General features: G+C 36.8%; 1 protein-coding gene across 9 annotated transcripts in view; it reads right to left on the reverse strand.

Annotated features, from left to right (window-relative positions):
• The window catches only part of COL12A1 (collagen type XII alpha 1 chain), a 97,714-nt gene that overhangs the window by 22,876 nt on the left and 53,421 nt on the right, over nt 1-21,417 (reverse strand). For all 9 annotated transcript variants that reach the window (XM_079298961.1, XM_079298964.1, XM_079298965.1 and 6 more), the window contains 19 exons: nt 20,886-21,025; nt 19,681-19,810; nt 18,887-19,029; nt 17,826-17,955; nt 16,750-16,892; nt 15,254-15,383; nt 14,947-15,066; nt 14,192-14,338; nt 13,343-13,459; nt 12,753-12,899; nt 12,558-12,632; nt 11,871-12,010; nt 10,529-10,652; nt 10,197-10,340; nt 8,147-8,311; nt 5,233-5,271; nt 5,002-5,140; nt 2,718-2,860; nt 2,276-2,385 (listed from right to left, as the gene is read on the reverse strand). In XM_079298961.1, coding sequence (XP_079155087.1) covers nt 2,276-2,385; nt 2,718-2,860; nt 5,002-5,140; nt 5,233-5,271; nt 8,147-8,311; nt 10,197-10,340; nt 10,529-10,652; nt 11,871-12,010; nt 12,558-12,632; nt 12,753-12,899; nt 13,343-13,459; nt 14,192-14,338; nt 14,947-15,066; nt 15,254-15,383; nt 16,750-16,892; nt 17,826-17,955; nt 18,887-19,029; nt 19,681-19,810; nt 20,886-21,025 — 2,426 coding nt within the window. The remainder of the gene's footprint in view (nt 1-2,275; nt 2,386-2,717; nt 2,861-5,001; nt 5,141-5,232; nt 5,272-8,146; nt 8,312-10,196; nt 10,341-10,528; nt 10,653-11,870; nt 12,011-12,557; nt 12,633-12,752; nt 12,900-13,342; nt 13,460-14,191; nt 14,339-14,946; nt 15,067-15,253; nt 15,384-16,749; nt 16,893-17,825; nt 17,956-18,886; nt 19,030-19,680; nt 19,811-20,885; nt 21,026-21,417) is intronic.

Below are 21,417 nucleotides of genomic sequence, written 5' to 3' on the forward strand. Positions count from 1 at the left end.
ACTCTCAGTAATCATCTGGAGAGAAGCCAGAAAAGTCACCCTAGTTTCATGCTGAAAAATCCCAAAGACAGCTCTAAACCAAGATTCTTCCAGCTACTTTAAATATTAACAAAATCTGAATTTGGATTCCTTTCTGAGAAAAAAAGATAGGGAATTACACATTGCATTAAGTAAATGAGAACTTTTTTCTTAAGAAATAATCTCTTAAGTAAGAATCTGTAGTTGTAAAGCTTTAAGATAATTTGCAAATTAGTGCTAGTCCTGTTCACTTTTTGGCATCTTAGGTGCTTAGATCTTGGATCACTTTCTCTCCATATGTATTACTGTATTTAACTATTAAAATTATACAAAAATTTGGATTTTTATTTTCCCTGCAATTTTTTTCTTCACTAGCAAGTAAAATAAACAATTTTACATAACTGCCAATTTCTAGCAGCTAGCAGGGTTCACAGATTTTTTTTCCCTACTTGCTCTGATAAATGAGCAGAAAATCACTGTAAGTGCTGTCAGGTAAGCTTGCTCAGCTCTATCATATTTAGAGAAACTATAAAGAAAAATGTGATTCTAAACATCAACTAAATTAGCAACAGGTATTGGAAACAGACTGCTGGCAGTACAGCATGTGGAGAGCTCCACACCACTGACATGAAGAAGTGTCAGCTCTCACAGTGATCTTTAAAATGAGGCATTCTACACACTGCTTTGTGTCTAAACAATACTTCTTGGGGATGACTCAGCCTTCATACAAAATCAAGGTACATCCTACCCTTTACTGACAGTTTTTCTCAATCTAAAATAGATTCATAAATTTCCTTAAAATTGTGTTGTTCTACCAAGCTATTTAAAAAAGGCAAATGTCAGACAAGGCTGCTTAATGTAGGTATGATCCAAAGGTACTTATAACCATCTATTGCAAAATCAATTATATAAACATTTCTTCATATATACAAAAATAATCAGGCCTAAATTCTAAAATAACCAGGCAGAAATTCTAAAACAAGAATTATTGGATATAAGACCACTTTGGGAAGTTACTCCAAATTCTGTGGAAAGCAATAGTTTTTATGATACTGTGTGATTTTCGTAATCACCTGTGTTTTAAACAGATGAAGTCATAAAACATTAGAATGCTGGCACCAGTTATTGTTCCTGGCTTTCAGTCTAGCAAAGCTCAATTGATGATTTGGCCTCCAGTGTCTGGAAGTTGACAGAGGCAAGCTCTTATCAGTATCCTCAAAGGAATGCTGGTAGTGACAAGTCATGCAGAAGATGGTATCATAAAGAAAACAAATGCTATACTCAAGCCATATTTAGTCATCAGATGAAAACTAAACTAAATAGAAAGGAGATAAATAAAAACATAAGAATGTGCATTTCAGCTAACCAAAAATGTTGCAATTTCAGCTCACTTTCTTGCCCTAAACGTATATATTTAACACAGCAAGAAAATATTTTTAAAATATTTTTAGGTATACATGTAGCGTGGGTCAAGCACTTCCTGATGACTAGAGGGGAGGAAGCTTGGCAAGATCAAATTTTTATAACTTGGTGCACAAAATTAGAAAAGCAAGCACAAATCTTTGACAAGTGAAAGCAGATCAACAACATGTAAAGATTTCACTAGCCATTTTGGCAATTCAAAAACTCTTACGTTTCATTCTAAATCATAAAGTGGCCTTTTATGGGCTCTCTCTCCTTCTTGTTGCCTCTTCATATTCCAATACTGGAATATTTTAGGCCCAGTGTTTTAAGAAAAAAAAAAAATCAATTCACATTCATACTTACTAAATATATACATACACACGTATTATGTTTGCTAAACATAAGAAGCTTATTCAATATGTTATTGACCTCCCAACACTGGTTCCCTGCCAACTCATTTTCTCTGGCTATATCTTCCTCTGCTCTGAATTATTTCAAATCATTACACTCCCATGCAATCTTTTCTCACCACATCTTCCTTTCCTTTCCTTTCTTTCTTCCACTTTAACTTTTATTCTTCCTCTTTCTTGTGGCAGGAACCAGGCAACAATATCTTCTTCAGATATATCCCTCCACTTACACAATCAGGAAATTCTTGACAAATCTCTGACATTGGTTAAAAGAAGACCTATAACTTCAGAGATCTTGTTTTACATGATCTGTAGGTCCTTATGTCAACCTAAAGTACTATCCAAAAACCAGATACAGTCACCTGATAGTGACTTCTGCTTGGTTGTCTTCTATTTAAAAGAACAGTACTTCAGAAAGCAACATCATCATTTCAATCCTTTACCTTATGGAAGCTTCCATAAAATATTTTCTTTATGTCATCATTATCAAAAGTTACAGTTTGAACCTCTCCTCTTGTATCCTTGTTAAAGAATGACAGCACTTTGCTGGCAGCTGCAATAAATAAAAATAACACATTTCATTTAATATGGACTACTAAAACCACCAGTTTACCCCATATTTGAGTAAACACAAATCATAGATGATCTTAATGTCCTGTAAGTATATAGATGAACTTTCCTTTGATTTTAGAGTTAATACCAATGCTGAAATGTAGTTTAGATGAATTATTCTTAGATGAACTATGTTTACAAGAAGTCTCTCAAACCTAAAAATGTATAATCCTTTCACCATGTAGAAATGCTTTGGGTTTGGAAATATTTAGTAACACATGCAAAGTAACGTCACATGTAACTTCTCCATGCAATAAGTATAATCATCCTTACGATCAAGCACCACTCCAACTTGTGGTTTGTAATCTCTGTCAGTAATCTGCCAAATTGCAAAAGGCTCGTTGGGGGATTCAGGCAGCAGACGGAATAACAGAATGATGGTGTATGCCTGGGGCAATCCCTCTGGGTGAATCTCCCTGTCAAGACAGTATAAAGACATTGTTTTCACAGAAACACATGACGAAAATAAGATCATCACCATTTGCTCTTTCTCAAAGAAAAGACACAAGAGTAACAGGGAAACCACAGTGTTTAGTGGAACAGAGCATTTTAACTACTCTGTCAATTAGAAAATACCACTGTGATATAAAAACACTGTGATTTGTTAAGATGAATTCACAGCCTGTCTTCAGCTGGTCCAAACACCACAGTTAGAAAGGATGCCCAGAATATGACTAAGAAGTCTTGGGTATGTATTCTTGTGGCAAAATTCTGTATAAAATATACATGTTTTAAATTGATAATAAATACAGATAAAAAGGACTACAGCTTGATTCATTTTTTGCATCTGGCCTGCTTCAGTCAGGCAGTAGCATTTAACTATTGCTGCTCTTCAGGCACAGATACAGTGATGGAACATTTAATGTCTTTGCAATTGGTGATGCACTTGGACTCCAGCTCATTCTTTAGTAGCTTGGTTTTAAATTTGTGATGTTTTGACTGTTGCACATTAAAAAAGCAGAGAGACAAAAGTAAATAAAAGCATGCATGAAATGGCATCTGGGAAAGGAAGGTATGCTGGAAGAGAACTGTAAAAAAGGTGGTGATCACTGCTTCTCTTTAACCATTATAATGGAGCTCAGTAGGAGATTTAGCCACATGAACATAAAAAACTTAAAATGAAGAGAGGGTCTGCTTTGTATGTTAGACAAAGCTTAGGAACCCATACAATTAGAAACACTGCAGTAATAATCATATCACTAAGTCAACATCATCACACAGCACAGTGCAAGAATTCAAATATTAAAGTAGATAGATATAGCAACACAATTTATAACTTGGGTAACAAGTTATTTCAAATATGGAAACAACAATGCCACTAGGATCAGTATGAATTTCTGCTCTGTTGATTCAGTCTAGAGTTTTATTTTCTGGATTCTCATGAAAAGTAAGTTCCCAGAATACTTTGGCAAGTCTTTTCCACCTCTTTACCAGGCATTAGACTCATGTATCACAATATTTCTAAAAAAATGAAATAAATGTGAAGTCTGTCCTTTTATTGTCTTTTCATCAACTTATCCTAAATGCAATACCTATCAATGCAAGAGAGTTGCAAACTGGGATTATCTGTATTTCCCTAGACTGCAAAAATCCATGCTGTCAGAGACCTATCATCCCTATAGGTATTAACAGCATGCCAATGAACTTAAAAATCCTCAACTCCTGCACTTTTAAAGTTGTGATCTCAGAAGGTTAGTAAAAATAAATTATTTCTTCATAAACCTCAGCTTCTGTGCTTGTGATCTGATTTACCCAATCTGGAAGGATTGCAGATGATTTCAAAGGCTTCTGTGAAAAGAAAACTAAATTTTCCTAAATTTAATAAGAACAATGGGCTATTTTTAGGCATCTCCTCTGAACCAGAATAACCTTTTTTTGAAACTTACTTAAATAGATGTGAGAGAAACAAATGAAAAAATAAATTTAAAAAACAGGGAGAAAAAAAGGGAGAAAGGTACTGTTCCACTTTCAGTAAAACTAACTGCTAACAAAGTCCTTTTTTCCTTTGGGAAAAAATGTTGGCAAGAATGGCCATCATCTTAGCCATCTATAACCAAGCTCTAAGACCACAGGCCTTTGAAAACCCTGCTCCATTTGCCAAATAAGGCAAGTCAAGTAGAGGAGAAACTACCCTAAGTCAATGGCATCAATGTGCTGCTACTGCAGTAAGAATGATGCTTCTGGAAAAAGTGATGCTAATCCCTCCATACTGAAACAATTTCTGTCCAGCAATGTGGAATTCATTGCACTAAAGAGGTTGTTGCTCAACTGCCTAGGTATAAACTCTGGATTATATGCAGCTTGAATGGTTAAGAAGAAGAAGCATAATCTCAAAGAAAAATAAGAAACTAGATTAATAGTAAACTATGATTGCAGTGGAAGAAATAGAATAGCATTTAATGAAAACAATGATAGATGCTCTTCAGAATGTATTTCTTGAAGCTCAGTAAAAAACTCCTTAAATTAATGCATCTTCCATAATACACAAATGCTATCTATAAACTGTTAGTCCTTCATCACCTGGTCACCCTAAATAAAAGTGTTTATGTTTACTCACCGTATTGGCTGACTGACAAAGGCGTTTTTGTGGAGTCTGTATGCTACATAGCTTGGGAAAGAGCCTGATTCCAGTGAAACTCCTTGCACAGAAGCAAAATGCTTCTCTGTTAGATTGTATGATTCCAGCATCTTGAAACCTTTAAGTCCAGAAAAAAAATTAAAAATAAGAAACGCTGAAGAGTTGTAAAAGACAAATGAACCTGTGCTGAAATATTGGACAATTACTTACCAGGTGAAGTATATCCCTCCAAATAAATAAGAGGACAAGCTGAAAGACATGAAACAATATATAATTCAAAACTACTAATTTGAATGAACAGGATATGAGCATATGTATACTTCATAAAATTTTATTACCAAGAAGTCTGTGCTATTATTAATTATGAGACAGTTTTTGTTACATTTGTCATGATGTTTCATGAGTTGTGGTACATGTAATATCAAAATCTTTACTCATGACTTTTAGCAGGGTATTTATACTCTGACAAATTGTATGGAATGACAAATGAACCCCAAATATTTTAAGAGGATAATTCATAAGAAGAAAGAAGGACAATGACACAGTCTTTCCATGAATATTTAAGGCATGAGTCAAGCTGCATAATAGTTGTCAGATTCTGAAGAAATAACTGCAAATTTATGTGGCTCCTCAGGAGCCAGAAGATGAGGCAGTTAGGGAACATGCAGTTGCACATGACAGGCCTGGGAATTTCTTATTTTTGCCATAGAAGGATCTCACTTGAGTAAACAACTGAGCTTTACTTAGACAATTTTAAAACAGCATCACACAGTATAGCTATGCATCTTTAGCACCATTTACCTATTCCAGTGGTAAATAAGAGACCTGTTGTGCCTGCAGTTTACATTAGGCATCATTCTACTTCTTAATGTTGTCAGTGACTGTCACTCTTTTCTTCTTCTACTAGCACTTTTAAAATGCAAGATTGGATTACATAAAACACAATATTCACTTCAAAATTTTTAAAAGTAACTTGCTCCCTTGAAATATATTAAGTTATTCTGAAATCTAACTTTTTAATATGAAGATATCTTCTGATGTACCTTAAATAAGATGGCAAAATGTCTTTGGTTTGTGTGGCAAAGCTTTGGTAATGGGGGAGCTACAAGGGTGATTACTGTGGGAAGCTGCCAGACACTTCCCATGTGTCCAACAGAATCAGTTCTGTCTGGTTCCAAGATGGACCTGCCACTGGCCAAGGCTGAGCACCACGACCAGCAGTGGTGGTAGAGACTGAGGGATAACCCATCTAACAAGGGGTGATGGCTGGGGTTGGGGGTTGTGTGTGTTGAAACAGCACAACAGCCTGCAGCTGGAGAGAGGAATGAGAATGTGTGAGAGAAACAACTCTGCCAGGCACCAGAGCAGAGATTCCTCTGCATTCCTGGTCTTCCTTGTGGTGAAGACTATGGTGAGGCAAGCTGTCACTCTGCAGACCATGGAAGTCCACAGAGGAGCAGGACTGCCTGAAGTCCCTGGAGGACCCTATAGCAGAGCAGTGAATGTCTGAAGGACTGTGACACTATGGGAAGCCCATACTGGAGCAGGATCCTGGCAGGACCCTATAGCAGAGCAGTGAATGTCTGAAGGACTGTGACACTATGGGAAGCCCATAGTGGAGCAGGATCCTGACAGGACCCCTGGTACCAAGGAGAGAAGCCCATATCAGAACAGGTTTACTGGCAGGATTTGCTGACCTCATGACAGACCCACAATGGAGCAAGCTGTGCCTGAAGGACTGCACCATGTGGAAGGGCCCTAATGAGGTTCAACAAGGGAACATGTAGGGTCCTGGACATGGAGAGGAATTACCCCAAATTCAGGTTGGAGATTGACCTACCACACATCAGTTCTGCTGAAAAGGATGTGGAATGTGGACAACAGAGTGACTATGAGCTAGCAGTGCCCTTGCAGCTAGAGAGGCCAATAGTATCCTGGGGTGCATCAGGAACAGTGGCCAGCAGGTCAAGGGAAGTGATCCTGCCTCTCTGCTCAGGCCTAGTGAGGCAACATCTGGAGTGCTGTGTCCAGTTCTGGGCTCCACTGTACAAGAAAGACTAGGAGCTGCTGGAAATGTTCCAGCAGTGGAGCATGAAGATGAGGGGTTTGGAGAAGCTCTCTTACAAGGACAGACTGAGGCAGGTGAGCCTTTTTAGTCTACAGAACACTGAGAAGTGATCTCAATTCATGGATATATAAATATCTCAACGCATAAATATCTCAAAGGTGGGTGTCAAGAGGATGGTGCCAGACTCTTTTCAGGAGTGCCCAGCAACAGAAAATGAAGCAAAGGCCACAAACTAAAACACAAAAAGCTTCACCTCAATATGAGGAAGAACTTTCTTATGTTTATGGTGGTAGATCACTGGAACAGGCTGTCAAGGAGGTTGTGGAGGTTGTTGGTTCTCCCTCTCTTGAGAAATTCAATACCCATCTGGATGCACTCCTGTGTAACCTGCTCTAGGTCACCAGAGGCATTGGACTGGATGATCTCCAGAGGTCCCTTCCAACCCTAACAAGGTGATTCTGTCATTCTGTGATTTTGTGACCCATACTGGAGCAGTTAATGAAGAACTGTAGCCCATGGGAAGAACCCATGTTGAGAAGTTCATAGAGGACTGTCTCCTAGTAAGAACCCTTACTAGAGTAGGGGAAGAGTCTGAAGACTACTCCCCCTGGGGTGGAGAGAGCAGGAGAGACAACATATGATGAACTGACCACAGCCCTCATTCTCTGTACTCCTGTGGTGCCCAGGGTGAGGAGATAGAGAAAATTGGGAGTAAAGCTAACTCCAGGAAGAAGGGAGGGGCAGGAAGAAGGTTTTTAATACCTGGTTTTATTTCTCTTTATCCTACTCTGATTTCATTCATAACAAATTATTTTTTCCCCACATTGAGTCCATTTTGCCCATGACAGTAACTGTTCAGTGATTTCTTCCTGCCCTTATCTCAATCCATGAGCATTTCATTGTATTTTCTCTTCCTTGTTCAGCTGAGAAGGGGTGCAACAGAACAGCTTTGGTGGGCACCAAGCATCGAGCCAAGGTCAGCCCACCACTTCCATGTAGCAATATATAAGCAAAACTATTAGTTTGAGAAAAGGGAAACCAATGTCTTCTACTCACTTGAGGTAGCTGTCTCACACACAAAGGTGACGAGGTTATCTTGAATCTTTTCAAAGGCATCAAAGTCATCAACAATAAATACATGGCGCTCACTGGGCTTGCTGGCAATCTTGGCCAGTTCATTGTAATCTACATCAGCCACACCAACCACAAAGACACTGAAGCCTGTAAAAATAACACTTGTTACTTGAAATCCAGTAAACAGACATTAACATTTTTTCTTGTCAATATTGCACATACCATTGACTTGTGAGGACCTACCTATGAGCCTACATTCTGGATCTCTTTTCACCCTGCCAAAGCTCAAAAGGTTTTTGCATCTTTCTTTTAAAACTTTCTCCTCTTTCATTGCTTTTTTGGTGCATTATCCAATCTCATGCAGCCTTGATGGCACAGTCCCCTCACTCTTTAAAACAAAATGTACAATCCTCTCAGCTCTACTGTATCTTAAATCTGTCCTGTGGCCAAAAACTGCGCAGACTATTAGTTATCCACTTGTTTATATGTTTCCATCTCTTGCATTTCATTCCTCTCAGTTTCTCACTTTTAGAGTGGTATTCACTTCACTAACTTCTATTTTCCGAGTTAAGTTGTCTAGTTTTTTTTCTCTAATCTCCAGATAGACATGGGCAGATTCAGAAAGCAATTAATCTTAGCTCCCTAACATGCTGACTTCAGGATGGGAAAAGTCATTGTCTATAGATGCCTATCTGTTGCTCTCTTCACCTTTCATAAAAGGACCCCACACCTAGTCTAAGACCTTAGACTAGACATTTAGTTGTCAGATGTCTTAAGTTAAATGAGAACCGGACCATAGAAGACAATCATATCAACAGGTGTAAATTTAATTGAAGAGAAACTGCACAGACATTGGAAAAGCCAGTTGGAGGCTGAAAGCAAAATTCACATTTATTTCAAATGATAAAACTTTTGATGTTTTAGGGTTTTTTGGTGTTTTGTTTTGTTTGGTTTTTTGTGGGGTTTTTTCTTTGTTTTTTGTTGTTGTTTTTTTTAAAGAAGTTAATTATTCCCCAGATGATACTTTGGCTGAAATATGCTGTCCAGCTTTGAGCATGCTTTGATATGTGTAGAAAACAAGGCAAGTAGAGAGAAAACTAAAAATGATAAGGGGTTTCAAAAACATGATCAACATGAAATTGAAGGAATTAGGTTTGTTTGGTCTAGAAAAGAGGAAACAGAAAGAGAAGATGACAATAGGTTTTAAATATGTAGGCCCACTACAGTGGACAGTGATCAACCTCTTTCCTGGTTAACTAGGTAAATGAAGACAGCAATCTCACTAGCATTAAGACTTGGGTGCAATGCAAGGCAGAGGTGGGTGCCAGTAGTGTAGTTAAGCACTGAAGCATATTGTCCAGGAGACAGAAAGCATCTAGACAGAGCTAATTCTTCCAGATTAAAGAGAAAGAGAGGATCACTTATGCTTTACATGCATGTGATTCCCATAAGGATGGGAATCCTCCCTGCTTAGTGATCAGGATTAAGTGGTTCATGCACTGAAATGCAAAATGCCAAGTGCTGGGACAGGAACAGATTACTACACTCACATAAGCCACAAACATCAAATCTGATGAGGAAGTGCAGTGCTTCTTAGCTCAAAAGGCAACAGAGAAATCCATTCAGACCCAGCTCCTTAAAAAACTCTTACTTTAACTGGACATCCATTGGTTTATACTAGATTAAACATTAACCTCAGCAAACCAGGCCCATTAAAATATAAGCACAACCATGGAGCACACTTCTCAATGATTTCTGGGGTCCACACACTGAAAAGAGGAAGAAGCAACCAAATGCCACATCCTTGAAATGATATGCATGAGGAATCTTTGCGAAGCCACATCCCTCCCCAGAAAGAAGGTTTAAGAAAGAAATTGTAAGTCTGGGTCCAGAAAGCACAAATTCTTTGAATAGTTTTGAGGTTTTCCCAATACTCAGAATGCATTTCCAAGTCCATAAAGGATGAGTAAGTGATTCCCAGATAACTGAAGTTCTACAGAAAAGAAACAGCCAGGTGCTGTGAATGGCTTACCAGAGTGCTGTATGACCGTCGCTGCTTTCCTCACCTCATCCTGAGACCGACCATCTGTGACAACAACAAGTACCTTGGGAACACCTCGCCTCATGCCACTCTCCCAAGTCAAAACCTTCTCTTTGATAAATGTTAGGGCTTTGCCTGCAAAGTGTACAATAAACAAGGAATCATCTTATTATCCACAAAATAATTCTTTTACTTCAGAATGGCAACAGCCACAGAGCTAAAACACAACAAAAAAACCAATTTCTTCAGTCATGCAATATTATAATTATGCAATTTCTGAAAATATTTTATCTTAAAATGAATTAATTACAGCCCAAAATCACCTGTCCTAGTGTTTCCTCCTCTGTACTGAATATTTTGAAGAGCTCCCAGAGCCTGGGCTTTGTCATCAAATGTGTTCAGTTTAAATTCAGATTTTGCCTCATCACTGTACTGCACAAACGAAACCTGAAATGGAATATAACACAGCATTCAATCTCATCCCTCCACATTCAGGCAAACTCTCTCCACTGAAATGGAGAAACCTGTCACCCATATTGACTTGTCCACTTTCATGTATATTAACAAGAAAAATACAGTAAAGAAAGAACAAATGAAAAGGAAAACTGCTCTATATAGATTAGAGCTAAGAATGATAGTGTCTGACACAGCTTTAAGGAGTATCTTTTCCTTTACAAATCTAGATAGTTAAAGATAGGGAATCAAATGACTGAAAATACTCCTAGAAGATGAAAAGCAGACCTTTAACAATGTAAATATACTGTCAGCCCTGTAAGCAAATAAAATGAATTGCACCTGCAGCTCTCTGCAACACTCCAGAATACCATGTAAGAAACTCTCTCAGACTTCATATCATTCATTTCATCTAGTGAAAGAGAAGTGGTTATGGGAACCTAGACATTGATTTCATCCAGCTTCCTACAAGTAGAAGGAAACTGATAGAGGTGCAATACTTATGGTAAGAAGCCTGACAGAAATTACTCTGGCATAACTATGAGCAGCCCAAAACTCCTGAAAGTCTATCCCTCATTAGCTCTTACTGTTCACTCTCTCAAAATGCACTAATTCATCAGGAGGACCTTTTGATATTTTACTAAGCCCACTGGGGAGCAGACTCATGTTATCACAGCATGAAAAGGTTTCCCCAAGTGCTGTTTTCAAAGGCATTCTGCTATTTAGTGCAGTGGGATTCTAGGGAGCTCAGTAATGGCAAGCCAGCTGGACCCTGCATGCACAAGACTCATCTTTTACACTGAGAATTTAAAATGTAGACCTCAATCAAAAGTCAGAATGTCCCTAAAACAGATTTCTGATACACAGAGAAAACCCAGGATATAAGAACTAAGCAGTGTGCCAGTTGTTCACACTACATACAAATAAACAAAAATATAAAATTGACCATACATCACTCAGGTTTCTCTATCTGGAGGATTCCAACAAACTGTAACTTTTGTATTTCAGGATTTTAACATCTCAAAATAGACTGGATTTACCTTGTATTTATAAAATGTCAAATATATTTAACAAATAATAGGCATGCACACCCATATACATGTGGTTTATAACAATCTAATAGAAAAAATGACAGCATTCTGAAAGGAAGTAACAATTCAGTTCATCTTCAATTTCCCTCTGAAATGTACCCAATAGGAATAACCAACCTACCTGGATTCCAGCAGGATTGATTAAATCAAAGGCTCCTACTGTACTAAAAACAAATTTCACTACTTTGTTGAAATTATCATCACCAATACTCCAGGAAGCATCAGTCAAGAATACTATGTCTGCTTTGGCACCTCTGCATACTGAAAATCCAAGAAAAGGAACCCTTAAAATACCATATCACCATGAAATAAATATTGCTTCAAAATTTGAAAATTCAAGAATGAAAAATATTCAGCAAATGTCTACTACCACACATTCAACCTGGCAGATGACTAATACTCTACACAAAAACATTTATTAACATATAACAAAGAAAACTTCAAGAAATGTGAAAGAATTCAGTAATAAAATGTAAATGTTGCAAATTACTTTTTTTTTCTGATTAGCTACCATAGAACATGAATTATCTGTTGAGAGGAGATAATCTCATAGACTTTCTGCAGAGCTATAGAATATCAATAATTTTTTCCCCCTAATGTTTGCATCTTGATGTTCCAAACCAGGAAATGCTGAAGTCTAGTAAAGCTCTAGACAAAGAGATGGCATTAGGAAAGGTCTCAATCTCCACTTCTCTAAAATGCTGTTCTAGATTTAAATCCACTTAAAGATATAAAAAATGGAGGTAAGCTATGAAGTAGTACAGCAACTACACAAAAAAATATTGAATAATTCTAGAGATAAACATACCATCCCGAGCTGGAGGGATTGTGGGAGGTGGAGGAGGTGTAGGTGGTGGAGTTGGTGCCTCAGTAGGTTTGAGGACTGAAAAGAAATAATAATTTTATTCTACAGCTATAATTCTATATAGCATATATATATATATATATATTCTGCAGTTAATTCTATATCTAAAACCTAAAGTTCACAGTATCTGTTACCTACCTGTATGCTCCCTCATAGAGACTGGAGGTCCCTCAAGGTTAGGAGTCTGAACAAAGACAGTAGCATTGTATTCTGTGTCTGGTGAGAGGCCAGTAAAACAATGGCTCGTTTCTGACCCACGTATTGTGATTTCCTGTCCTCTGGAACCTGCCAAACAAAAGCCCAGCAGAAAGAAAGTTAGAACCTATTACTTCCCTTGCAATGTATTTGAACATAAGTGCAAAAATGAAGAAACTTCTTGAGAGGAGGTTGGAGCTAATAAGACTCTTATTCTTATTCTTTAGGAAGGCACCATAACAGACTTTCTAAACCAAATTGTGTGGTGGTTACGAGCCCTGGAGCACACTGGAAAGTACAATTGCAGCATACATGTGACACCAGGCAACTGGTAGATGTAGGTCCACTAGAGAATTATCAGTATTCCCTCTTTGCAACTTTTTCACCACTCAAGAAAAACAGGCATTGTTCAGAACTTTACAGCTCAACCAGATGTGTCATTATGGTCAGTGCTTGCCACCAATCCAAATAAGTGGTGCTGTCACTGACATAAGACAATTATGTTTCCAGAAAATGCAAAAAATAGAACATACCATCAGTTGGGTTTAGCTTCAGTCTGTAGGAAGTTGCTGACCGATGAGGAGACCACCGGATACAGAGAGTATCCCAACCCACTTTGTAAGTTTTTAGGTCAGTGACATTCAAATATACTGTGAAAAGAGAGAGAAATCATTCTCTGAAAAATAGTATGTAATAGGTAAACCACACCAATATAAAAATTATATTAGCAGTGCTGGTTTGGAACTTGATTTTTAAAAATACTTGCAAAAAGAAGGAGCAGTTCTAGTCAAATCTCTTTTATTTTACACCCTACAGATCCCCACCTAGCTATTTACAAAGGCCCCAGATCCCATATCGGGTAACAGCCCATTTTATGAGTTTTCACATGAAGTTGATTTCTTTATAAAACAATAAACCCCAAAAATAAAAATCATACATATAGCAGTATGAAAAGAATGTACTGAGTCAGGATGCTTGATTCATCATAACTGAAGAAATTTTTAGAAGTTTCTTAGCTGAGGCCATCTTTAAAATCACTGGACATTACTATGAGGGAAAAGCAGAGTCTCAAAAAGCCTAGACCTGCCTAGTAACATGCTTTGATTCTGTAGGACCCTGGAGACAGGTAAAGATTGACTCCAAGTATAGCTTAACAAAATTTTAGGAAAGAGACTAGAAAATTTCATCAAGTTATTACTTTAAAATATATCTTCATTACTCTTTCCAAGATTAGTGTTTTTAAGATCTATATCATGGACAGATTATGAGTATTCTCTATGAGAGGATGCTCAGGCTTCCTAGCAACCAGCCATCACAATCTTCTCTTAATCAATGTTTTCTCAGACCACCAGCATGACTAAAACAAAATTATTCAGACTTACATGTAGTGCCTTGATCTGTCAAAGGTATGCTCATTCCAGAATCATACTGGGCATAAACGTTCACATCATAAGTAGTGCTGGGAGACAGATTATGCAAAGTGTAGGAAGTCACTTCTCCCACAAAAAACTCCCTGGGCTCATTTGAACCTTGAAGCAAGGAAGCATTAAGAACAGAGAAAGAATCATGATTACATGAGCGACAAAACTATTCAGTCTCTTACACATCAGAAAATGTTTACCTCATTTTTTTCTAAAAGAAAGCATATTGATTTCTGAAATTTTAGCATATTACAATTCTGCAAGCAGTACATACACATAGGGTTTTTTTTACAAACTATTGTGGAATGTTTGTTTTCATCTTCTAGAAAGATATGTATATTGTTTGAAGACCACATAAAACAAAAGTTCTGCAGGCCATTAGTACCCAAATACCTGTCCAATATCATCTCATATACACCAGTTCATAGCCTTAGAAGGACAAGAGGCATTAAAGAGGTTAAAAACAAATCAGGTCACTCTATAAAGTTTTAAGTATACAACTCAATCCCAGTAACTGAATGTATGAAACTGTGATTGATAGCTTGTGTTTACTATAGAATACTGATCATAAGACTAAAGCTTTCATGAAAATTGGTAAACTAAGGAAATAAATAGCTCCTTTAACACAAAATTATACATATGATTTTTTCTCTGGTCTGCCATTAGCTACTTGCTGTTCTGAAAGTGGCATACTCAGAATGAACAAGTTTTCTTACCCACAGGTTTGTAAACAATTTTATAGCCAAGAACAGGGGATGGTGAAGGATCCCAGGAAACTCTGAAACGTGTATACCATTCATCAGTTATATACATATTTTGAGGAGGAAGCAGGCCAACTAAAAAAAAGAAAAAAATCATTCTAATTAGTCTAGTAATTGTTTTTCAGTCTTTAGAAATGCAGATTGTTACTCTGCAAGGTAAAAATCACATCAAGGACTTAATTAACTTAATGAAACCTTAACAATGTTGAAGGAATATGTGTTAAATTTTAAAAAGAATAAACAACATAAAAACTATAATTACCAGTTCTGCCATTTCCAGTCAGTTGTCCACCATCTCCATCTTCGTACACAGCAACAACAGTAATTTTATATGGCGTATCTGATTGTAGTGGTTGTAGTATCACATTATTCCTTATGCCAGGAACAGTTGTCTGGAACACAAAAGAAACAGAGGTAAACACACTCACAGTCTTTCAACTGATCAGTAGGGACAGGGGCTAGAAACAAAAATTTGTAATAACATTTGACACACTGTGTTTCACATCCAACATAGAAAAGTCATTCAGGGTTGTAGCCTATAAACAATTATCAGTATTTGTTATTTTGAATTATAAAACACTGTGGTATCAACAAAAACATCAGATCAAATAGACTCTTCAGTCCTAACCCTCAAATCAGACTGAGATGCTGCAATTCTTCACCAAGATTTCAGTACACTTCCCTCATAGAAATATAGAAGTCACATGATGTGTTTGTTTTCTTGGCAGAAACAAGTTATTCTGAGACAGAAGCTCCAAATATACTGACATATAAAAATGTCCCTATTTATGCATCCCTCAATCTCAGCTTTCTTATGCAGTCATCCACTATTGTCCCTTCTAATGAAAATGTACATATAATCCCAAAAGTGATCCTGCTCCACAAGGAAGATATAAAGCACTGAAACTAAGGGAAGTAACTTGAGGTATGTTTCTCAAAAGCGCATGCCAGTCAGAACTTGCTATGAATATTTGATTAAAATTTTCAGTTGTTTGAGACTTGCTGTTTTTATGGATTGTCCAATCTTTTCTGCAAAGAAGATATGTGTGTTGAAAATATATGTCCTGATTAATGAGTCCAGTAGGCATTTTTCAGCATGTGCTATACAGTAATATAAAAACAATAATAATTTGTCATTTTGGCTGGCGGCTGTTGGCAGGAATTCTGCCATTGTCCTTTATAGTATCTGAGCTTAGCTTTGCTATAAATACTCTTTGAATTTTATAAGCTTCAGAATAACTTATGCTATCATTAAGGTGCAGGAAATGAAACACACTTACAATTCATATTGAAACTTAGAACAGTTAGTCAGATCCTGAATCAAAGTAACCATTGTTGTCGTATTAGACTCTGTCAACCCTCTTAAATTTATAAAATGCAGACTTATATTTATTCTGTATCCTAGCACACTGACTTTGCAATGCATACAGTATGAAGTAATAGATGGCTATTCAGTGCATCACATTTTAACAAAATGCCGGGAAGCAGATTCTGTTCAGAGTCTTCTGATTAATGTGTGACTCACATATCAAATTATTTCACACACATATTTGTTCATGAAATCACATATTTTCTGTAGCTTCATGGGGAAAAACCCTGTTTTACACAAACCATGGCTTCCTAACATTGACAGCAATGACCAGAGAACCCACAGAGCCTGCACAGGGTACTATGTGTAGAACATGTGTCTTCTTTTTTCTGTAGCCAAAAGAATTGACTGAGAGCACCTCAATGATACTAAGGAATTACAGAACTTACATATTCATCGATAGGGTCTCCCACAGTGGGTGAATAAATGATTCTGTACTGCTGGACTGGCCCATCAGCATGGTCCCATTGTACAGAAAGGCTGTTTGTAGTCTCATCATACACTCTCACGTTCCTTGGACCACTGCGAGGCACTGAAGAATGAAAATACAGAAGGTTGTATGGGACATGATGCCTCTAGATAAGTGTCACCCCCATCAATTCAAATGTTGCCCTGAAGCCAAAGTCAAGGGCTCTTCCTGAAACTCTTGAATAAATAAATATACAAGGGGAGATTAAGTAAATGATCATGCAGCAGTGCCTGAAGGTCTTAAATAGAAAGAGGGCCCAACTGGAGGAACTGGAGCAGTACAGAAAGGAGAGAACATCCAGATGTGCAAAGTGAGCATCTACACACATTCTGCTTCTCAAACTCCTGCAGATAAGAGCAACTATAGCCTGCCACAACTTCAAGTTTTAGATTAATAAGGGGATTTTACAGGGAAAACATAAGAGAAGCAAAATCATTGTTGTTGACAGGTTCTGTACATGTTATTTCTAGTATGAATTTTAAAGAATCTAAGCAAAAAACAACCAAGATCTTATGAGATAAGTTTAACAAGAAGATTTTGGTGTTTAGGTGTCTACATGAAAATAAGAAACAGCTGGGGAGGCCAACACATAAAATTACTATGTCAGACACTGAATATGAAGCCTTTTTTTTTCTGTTGACAACTAATTCCACTCATCTTAATAGGCTTTTTTTTTTTTTTTATGAAAGATAAATTGTTATTTACCTGTAATTGGATTTTGAGAACAGCCTTTAAACTCTTGCACATTCAAATTAAGCTTATTTCCCAACTGAAAATTACATTGCTAATTATTCAAGTACCACAACTGACAGGCACCATAGCAAAAGTTCCCTGCCACAGAGCCCTATAATTGCTGCAGGACTAATTCAGATTCATTCATTCATTCAGAGTTGCACTAAGCAGCTTACATTATTTGTAATTGTAACCAATTTTATAAGTTCTTCTCACACCAATTTTGACATATATTTCACAACACAAGTACTGACTGTCTCTTACATGTTCTTCCTTGTGCTTGGCTTGGATTCCCCTCTCCATCTGCATACAGAGCTATAACATTTATTGAGTAAGCAGTGTCAGGAGTCAAGCGCTCCAGAATCACATCACGAGTGTTGCCTGGCACCACAATCTAAAATAGAAACAAAAGGCACCTATATAAATAAATTTTCAGCTTATAGCATCTCTTTTTGGAAAATAATTTGAATGAAATACAGAAAAATTGGAAACATGACTGTGCTGCACACTATCAAAGAAAAATAATGCAAGGTTAGAATAAACATGCAATATTCATAAAAATTCAATTTGAGTGAAAAAAAATACAAACAGTATAAGGAGCTCTCATTCTTCAAATACAATTGATATTTTTTATGTTTTGCATTAAAATAGTTCAGAAAAATATAGGAGAAACTATCAAAAATAGAAACTAAAAAAAGAAATTCTTTTACAGTTTACTACATATGAAAGACATAAAAGTCCTTACAATTCTTTACATAAAAACATGTACATCTACATGTACAACCTTGGTATATATTTTGCATGAATACATTTATGGTCAAAGCTTTAAAACTGCACTTATTTCTATAGAAATCCAACAGCTCTTACTTCACATCTGGAGGGCAGTTTTTCACCCATATCCAGACTTTGCTGCTTATCAACCCCCACCAAACTGTAATGACGTGGAGTAAGCAGAAGGTAGGTTAGGAGGCAAAATCACATAAACCTGGCATCTAGTTCCATAATTAACACAATTCCTAATAAATATTTGTTGTCTCTGTCTCTCTTAAAAAAACCCTAATTTAACACATCTTTATCTGCACTAGGATAAAGGATACACAATCCTTAGTGCAGTTTTAAATGGAAGAGTCTTGTTTCTTGTTTCTTTAATTTTACCAAATTAAGCCTTTATTAGCAATGGACTAGATTCCTATAAACACTGTGCTTTCAGCAGACTCTCCTAGGCAGACAGTTGGCCTGAGTTTACTATTATTTTTTACATTCATTGAAGGAAGCAATATTCTCTACACATATTTGACTAATAGTATAAAAGTGAAATTACTTACAGATTCTGATGGCCTTGGGCCAGACAGTGGAGCATAATTAATTCTATATTGCTGTACTGGACCTGGAGCAGGTTCCCAACGGACGTTCATGCTGTTTGGTGTGGGGTTGTAAATGTGAATGTTCCTTGGTGTTCCTCTCTCCACTAGATCAAGGATAATTTAAATTAAGTTTTACAAAGTTGTTAATGTAAGTTCTATTTCTACATGAATTTACCACAGTGTTCAAAAGTTGAAAGCCACCTCAGTCCAAGATAAACACATTACTTATGTTAGCCCAAAATGCACAAATCTAAGAATCTCCATGTTTAGTCTTTCCAAGCTTCCATACTAGGCAGCAAAGTATGTGTTTGTACTGCAAATTGAACATATGATCATAACACTTTGTTATCCTATTGTTAATCAGATATGTATGAAAAATAACCACAAAGTTCACATTTTATGTCAAGTTGACATTCATAGCTCAAACTTCCCGGAAAATTTTAAGTACAGTATGGATATTAGTGTGGATTAACACTAATATTCACTGTTTGTTTGTATTTCTACTAGTACTACAATTAAAATCTAACTATTCTGTGAAGTAAACACCAAGTGTGCTATACAACTTTGGAGAATGAGCTTGCCCGAGTTAAACAGATTGAAAGCCTCCACACAAATAAGCAAAGGAAACAGACTAAGTTACAAAGCTGCCAAAATTACCAAGCGGGTAAACTTTTAATATAAAATCAATTTCCAATGAACTGAAGCCATTGATAAAAACATCCAGACATTTTCTTGCAAAGGACTATGTTCCTTACAAGTGCGTCCAGTGTCAGAGGTACGTCCACCATCCCCCTCTGGGAAAACTGGAACCACAGTTACAGTGTAAGGTGTATTGGGTTCAAGAGTCCTCAGGATGACATAGTTTGTATTTCCTGGTACTGTGGTCTATAAATTTAAAAAGAAAGGAAAAGTCAAGAAACTTGAAAAAAACATTAAAAAAAAACAAAACCAAAAAACAAACAAGCAAACAAAGTTTAAGCTTTTTTATTTCTTGCTTACTCCCCTACCATATCTAATTTCCAGAAGATGTGATAACAACTTTACAAACAGTGAAGCTTAAAAAATCATGATTTCTGATATCTTCTGAAACTGCCTTTCAAGAAGGTTCTGTCTCAGACTTAACACAAATTAGCTCTATGTTTTCCTATATAATCCCATATAGCTCTCTCCACTTTTGGGTCCAGATCCTTCTGGAGTGAAATGAAGTGTAATGAAAGTAGCAGAATCTGCAGTGACCTCTTTAATGACTACTATTTAGAAGCTCAGAGGCATTAAAACATCACTTTCTAAGTCAAGAAAAAAAGCCCATTACTTAACTCTACAACATTCTAAGGACAAAAAGTAATGAGTAGCTCATGTTAGGAAATAAAACTCCACAGCATTTTAGAATATTTGTCATCAGTAGCACTATTGAAACAACGGCATTAATGTACAACTCATTTCATGCACACATTAAATTGCACTGCTGTAGAAAAAGAAACACAACTAGGAAATAATATTTCCCAGCCTGCAGCAAGGGTTTCCTATTTTCAGGATTCTTTTAGCTCTTTGTAATTAAGTAATATCAGGAGATTAGAAAGTAGATTTTTCTGCTTTCACAAATATCATTGAAGCCTACAGTCACATGACTTCTTAGCAGTCAAAATGTGTGGAAATAAAGACTGCTAACTTGTACACCCTGAAGTCAGCTTCACACATAGTGCCCCAGGGATAAAGAAAAAAATTGTATGTGGTATTAAATCCCATGCTAAGAACTAACCACTGATGGTCTACTATATAAAATCAAACATCTGTAATACATATGGGAGGTGCTTTGCATTTTCTCCAGGATGTCTATGAACAGAAAGAAAGCCAGTTCATAGACAAACAGGACCTACTTCATTCAGCAGCATTTCTCTCACCAGCACCATGAGCTGTAATTTATCTGAGATGGTTAGTGAGATCCACATCAAGAATTTACCATTTCTTCTGCACCTCCAGCTGTAGGTCCATAAAACACTTTGTACTGGCGAGGACTTCCTTCTGCATGATCCCATCGAACATTCAGAGTACTGGTGGTTGGGTCATAAACTAGCAAGTTCTTCACAGTGGTGAGAGGTTCTGAAACAGATCAATAAGATGTCAGAAATGTGGAACCCTATTCTCTCCTTTTTGCTGTCAGATCACACCTCTGCAACATACCTTTAGAAAATTTTAAAAATAGGTTTAGTAGCACATGTTAAATCTTATTTATCTTCACCAATCAGAGCACATCAGACCTATCCTAACACCACTAACAATGCTAGTTAGAAAAATTTATTTCTGGACACTATTTTGGAATTATGCAATAAGACCATTAGGATTTTTTTCTTCATTCCTCACCAAACCCAATGTTGTGTCTGAATTTCCATTGCAAGCACATAATTAAATGCAACTGAATTAATAATTTTATAGTTGCATAATTAATTATATTGAAATGGGTTTTATACCTGGAGTGTCTCTGATAGCAATAG

This window comes from Erithacus rubecula (genome assembly GCF_903797595.1).
Source record: "Erithacus rubecula genome assembly, chromosome: 2".
NCBI classification, from domain to species: Eukaryota; Metazoa; Chordata; class Aves; order Passeriformes; family Muscicapidae; genus Erithacus; species Erithacus rubecula.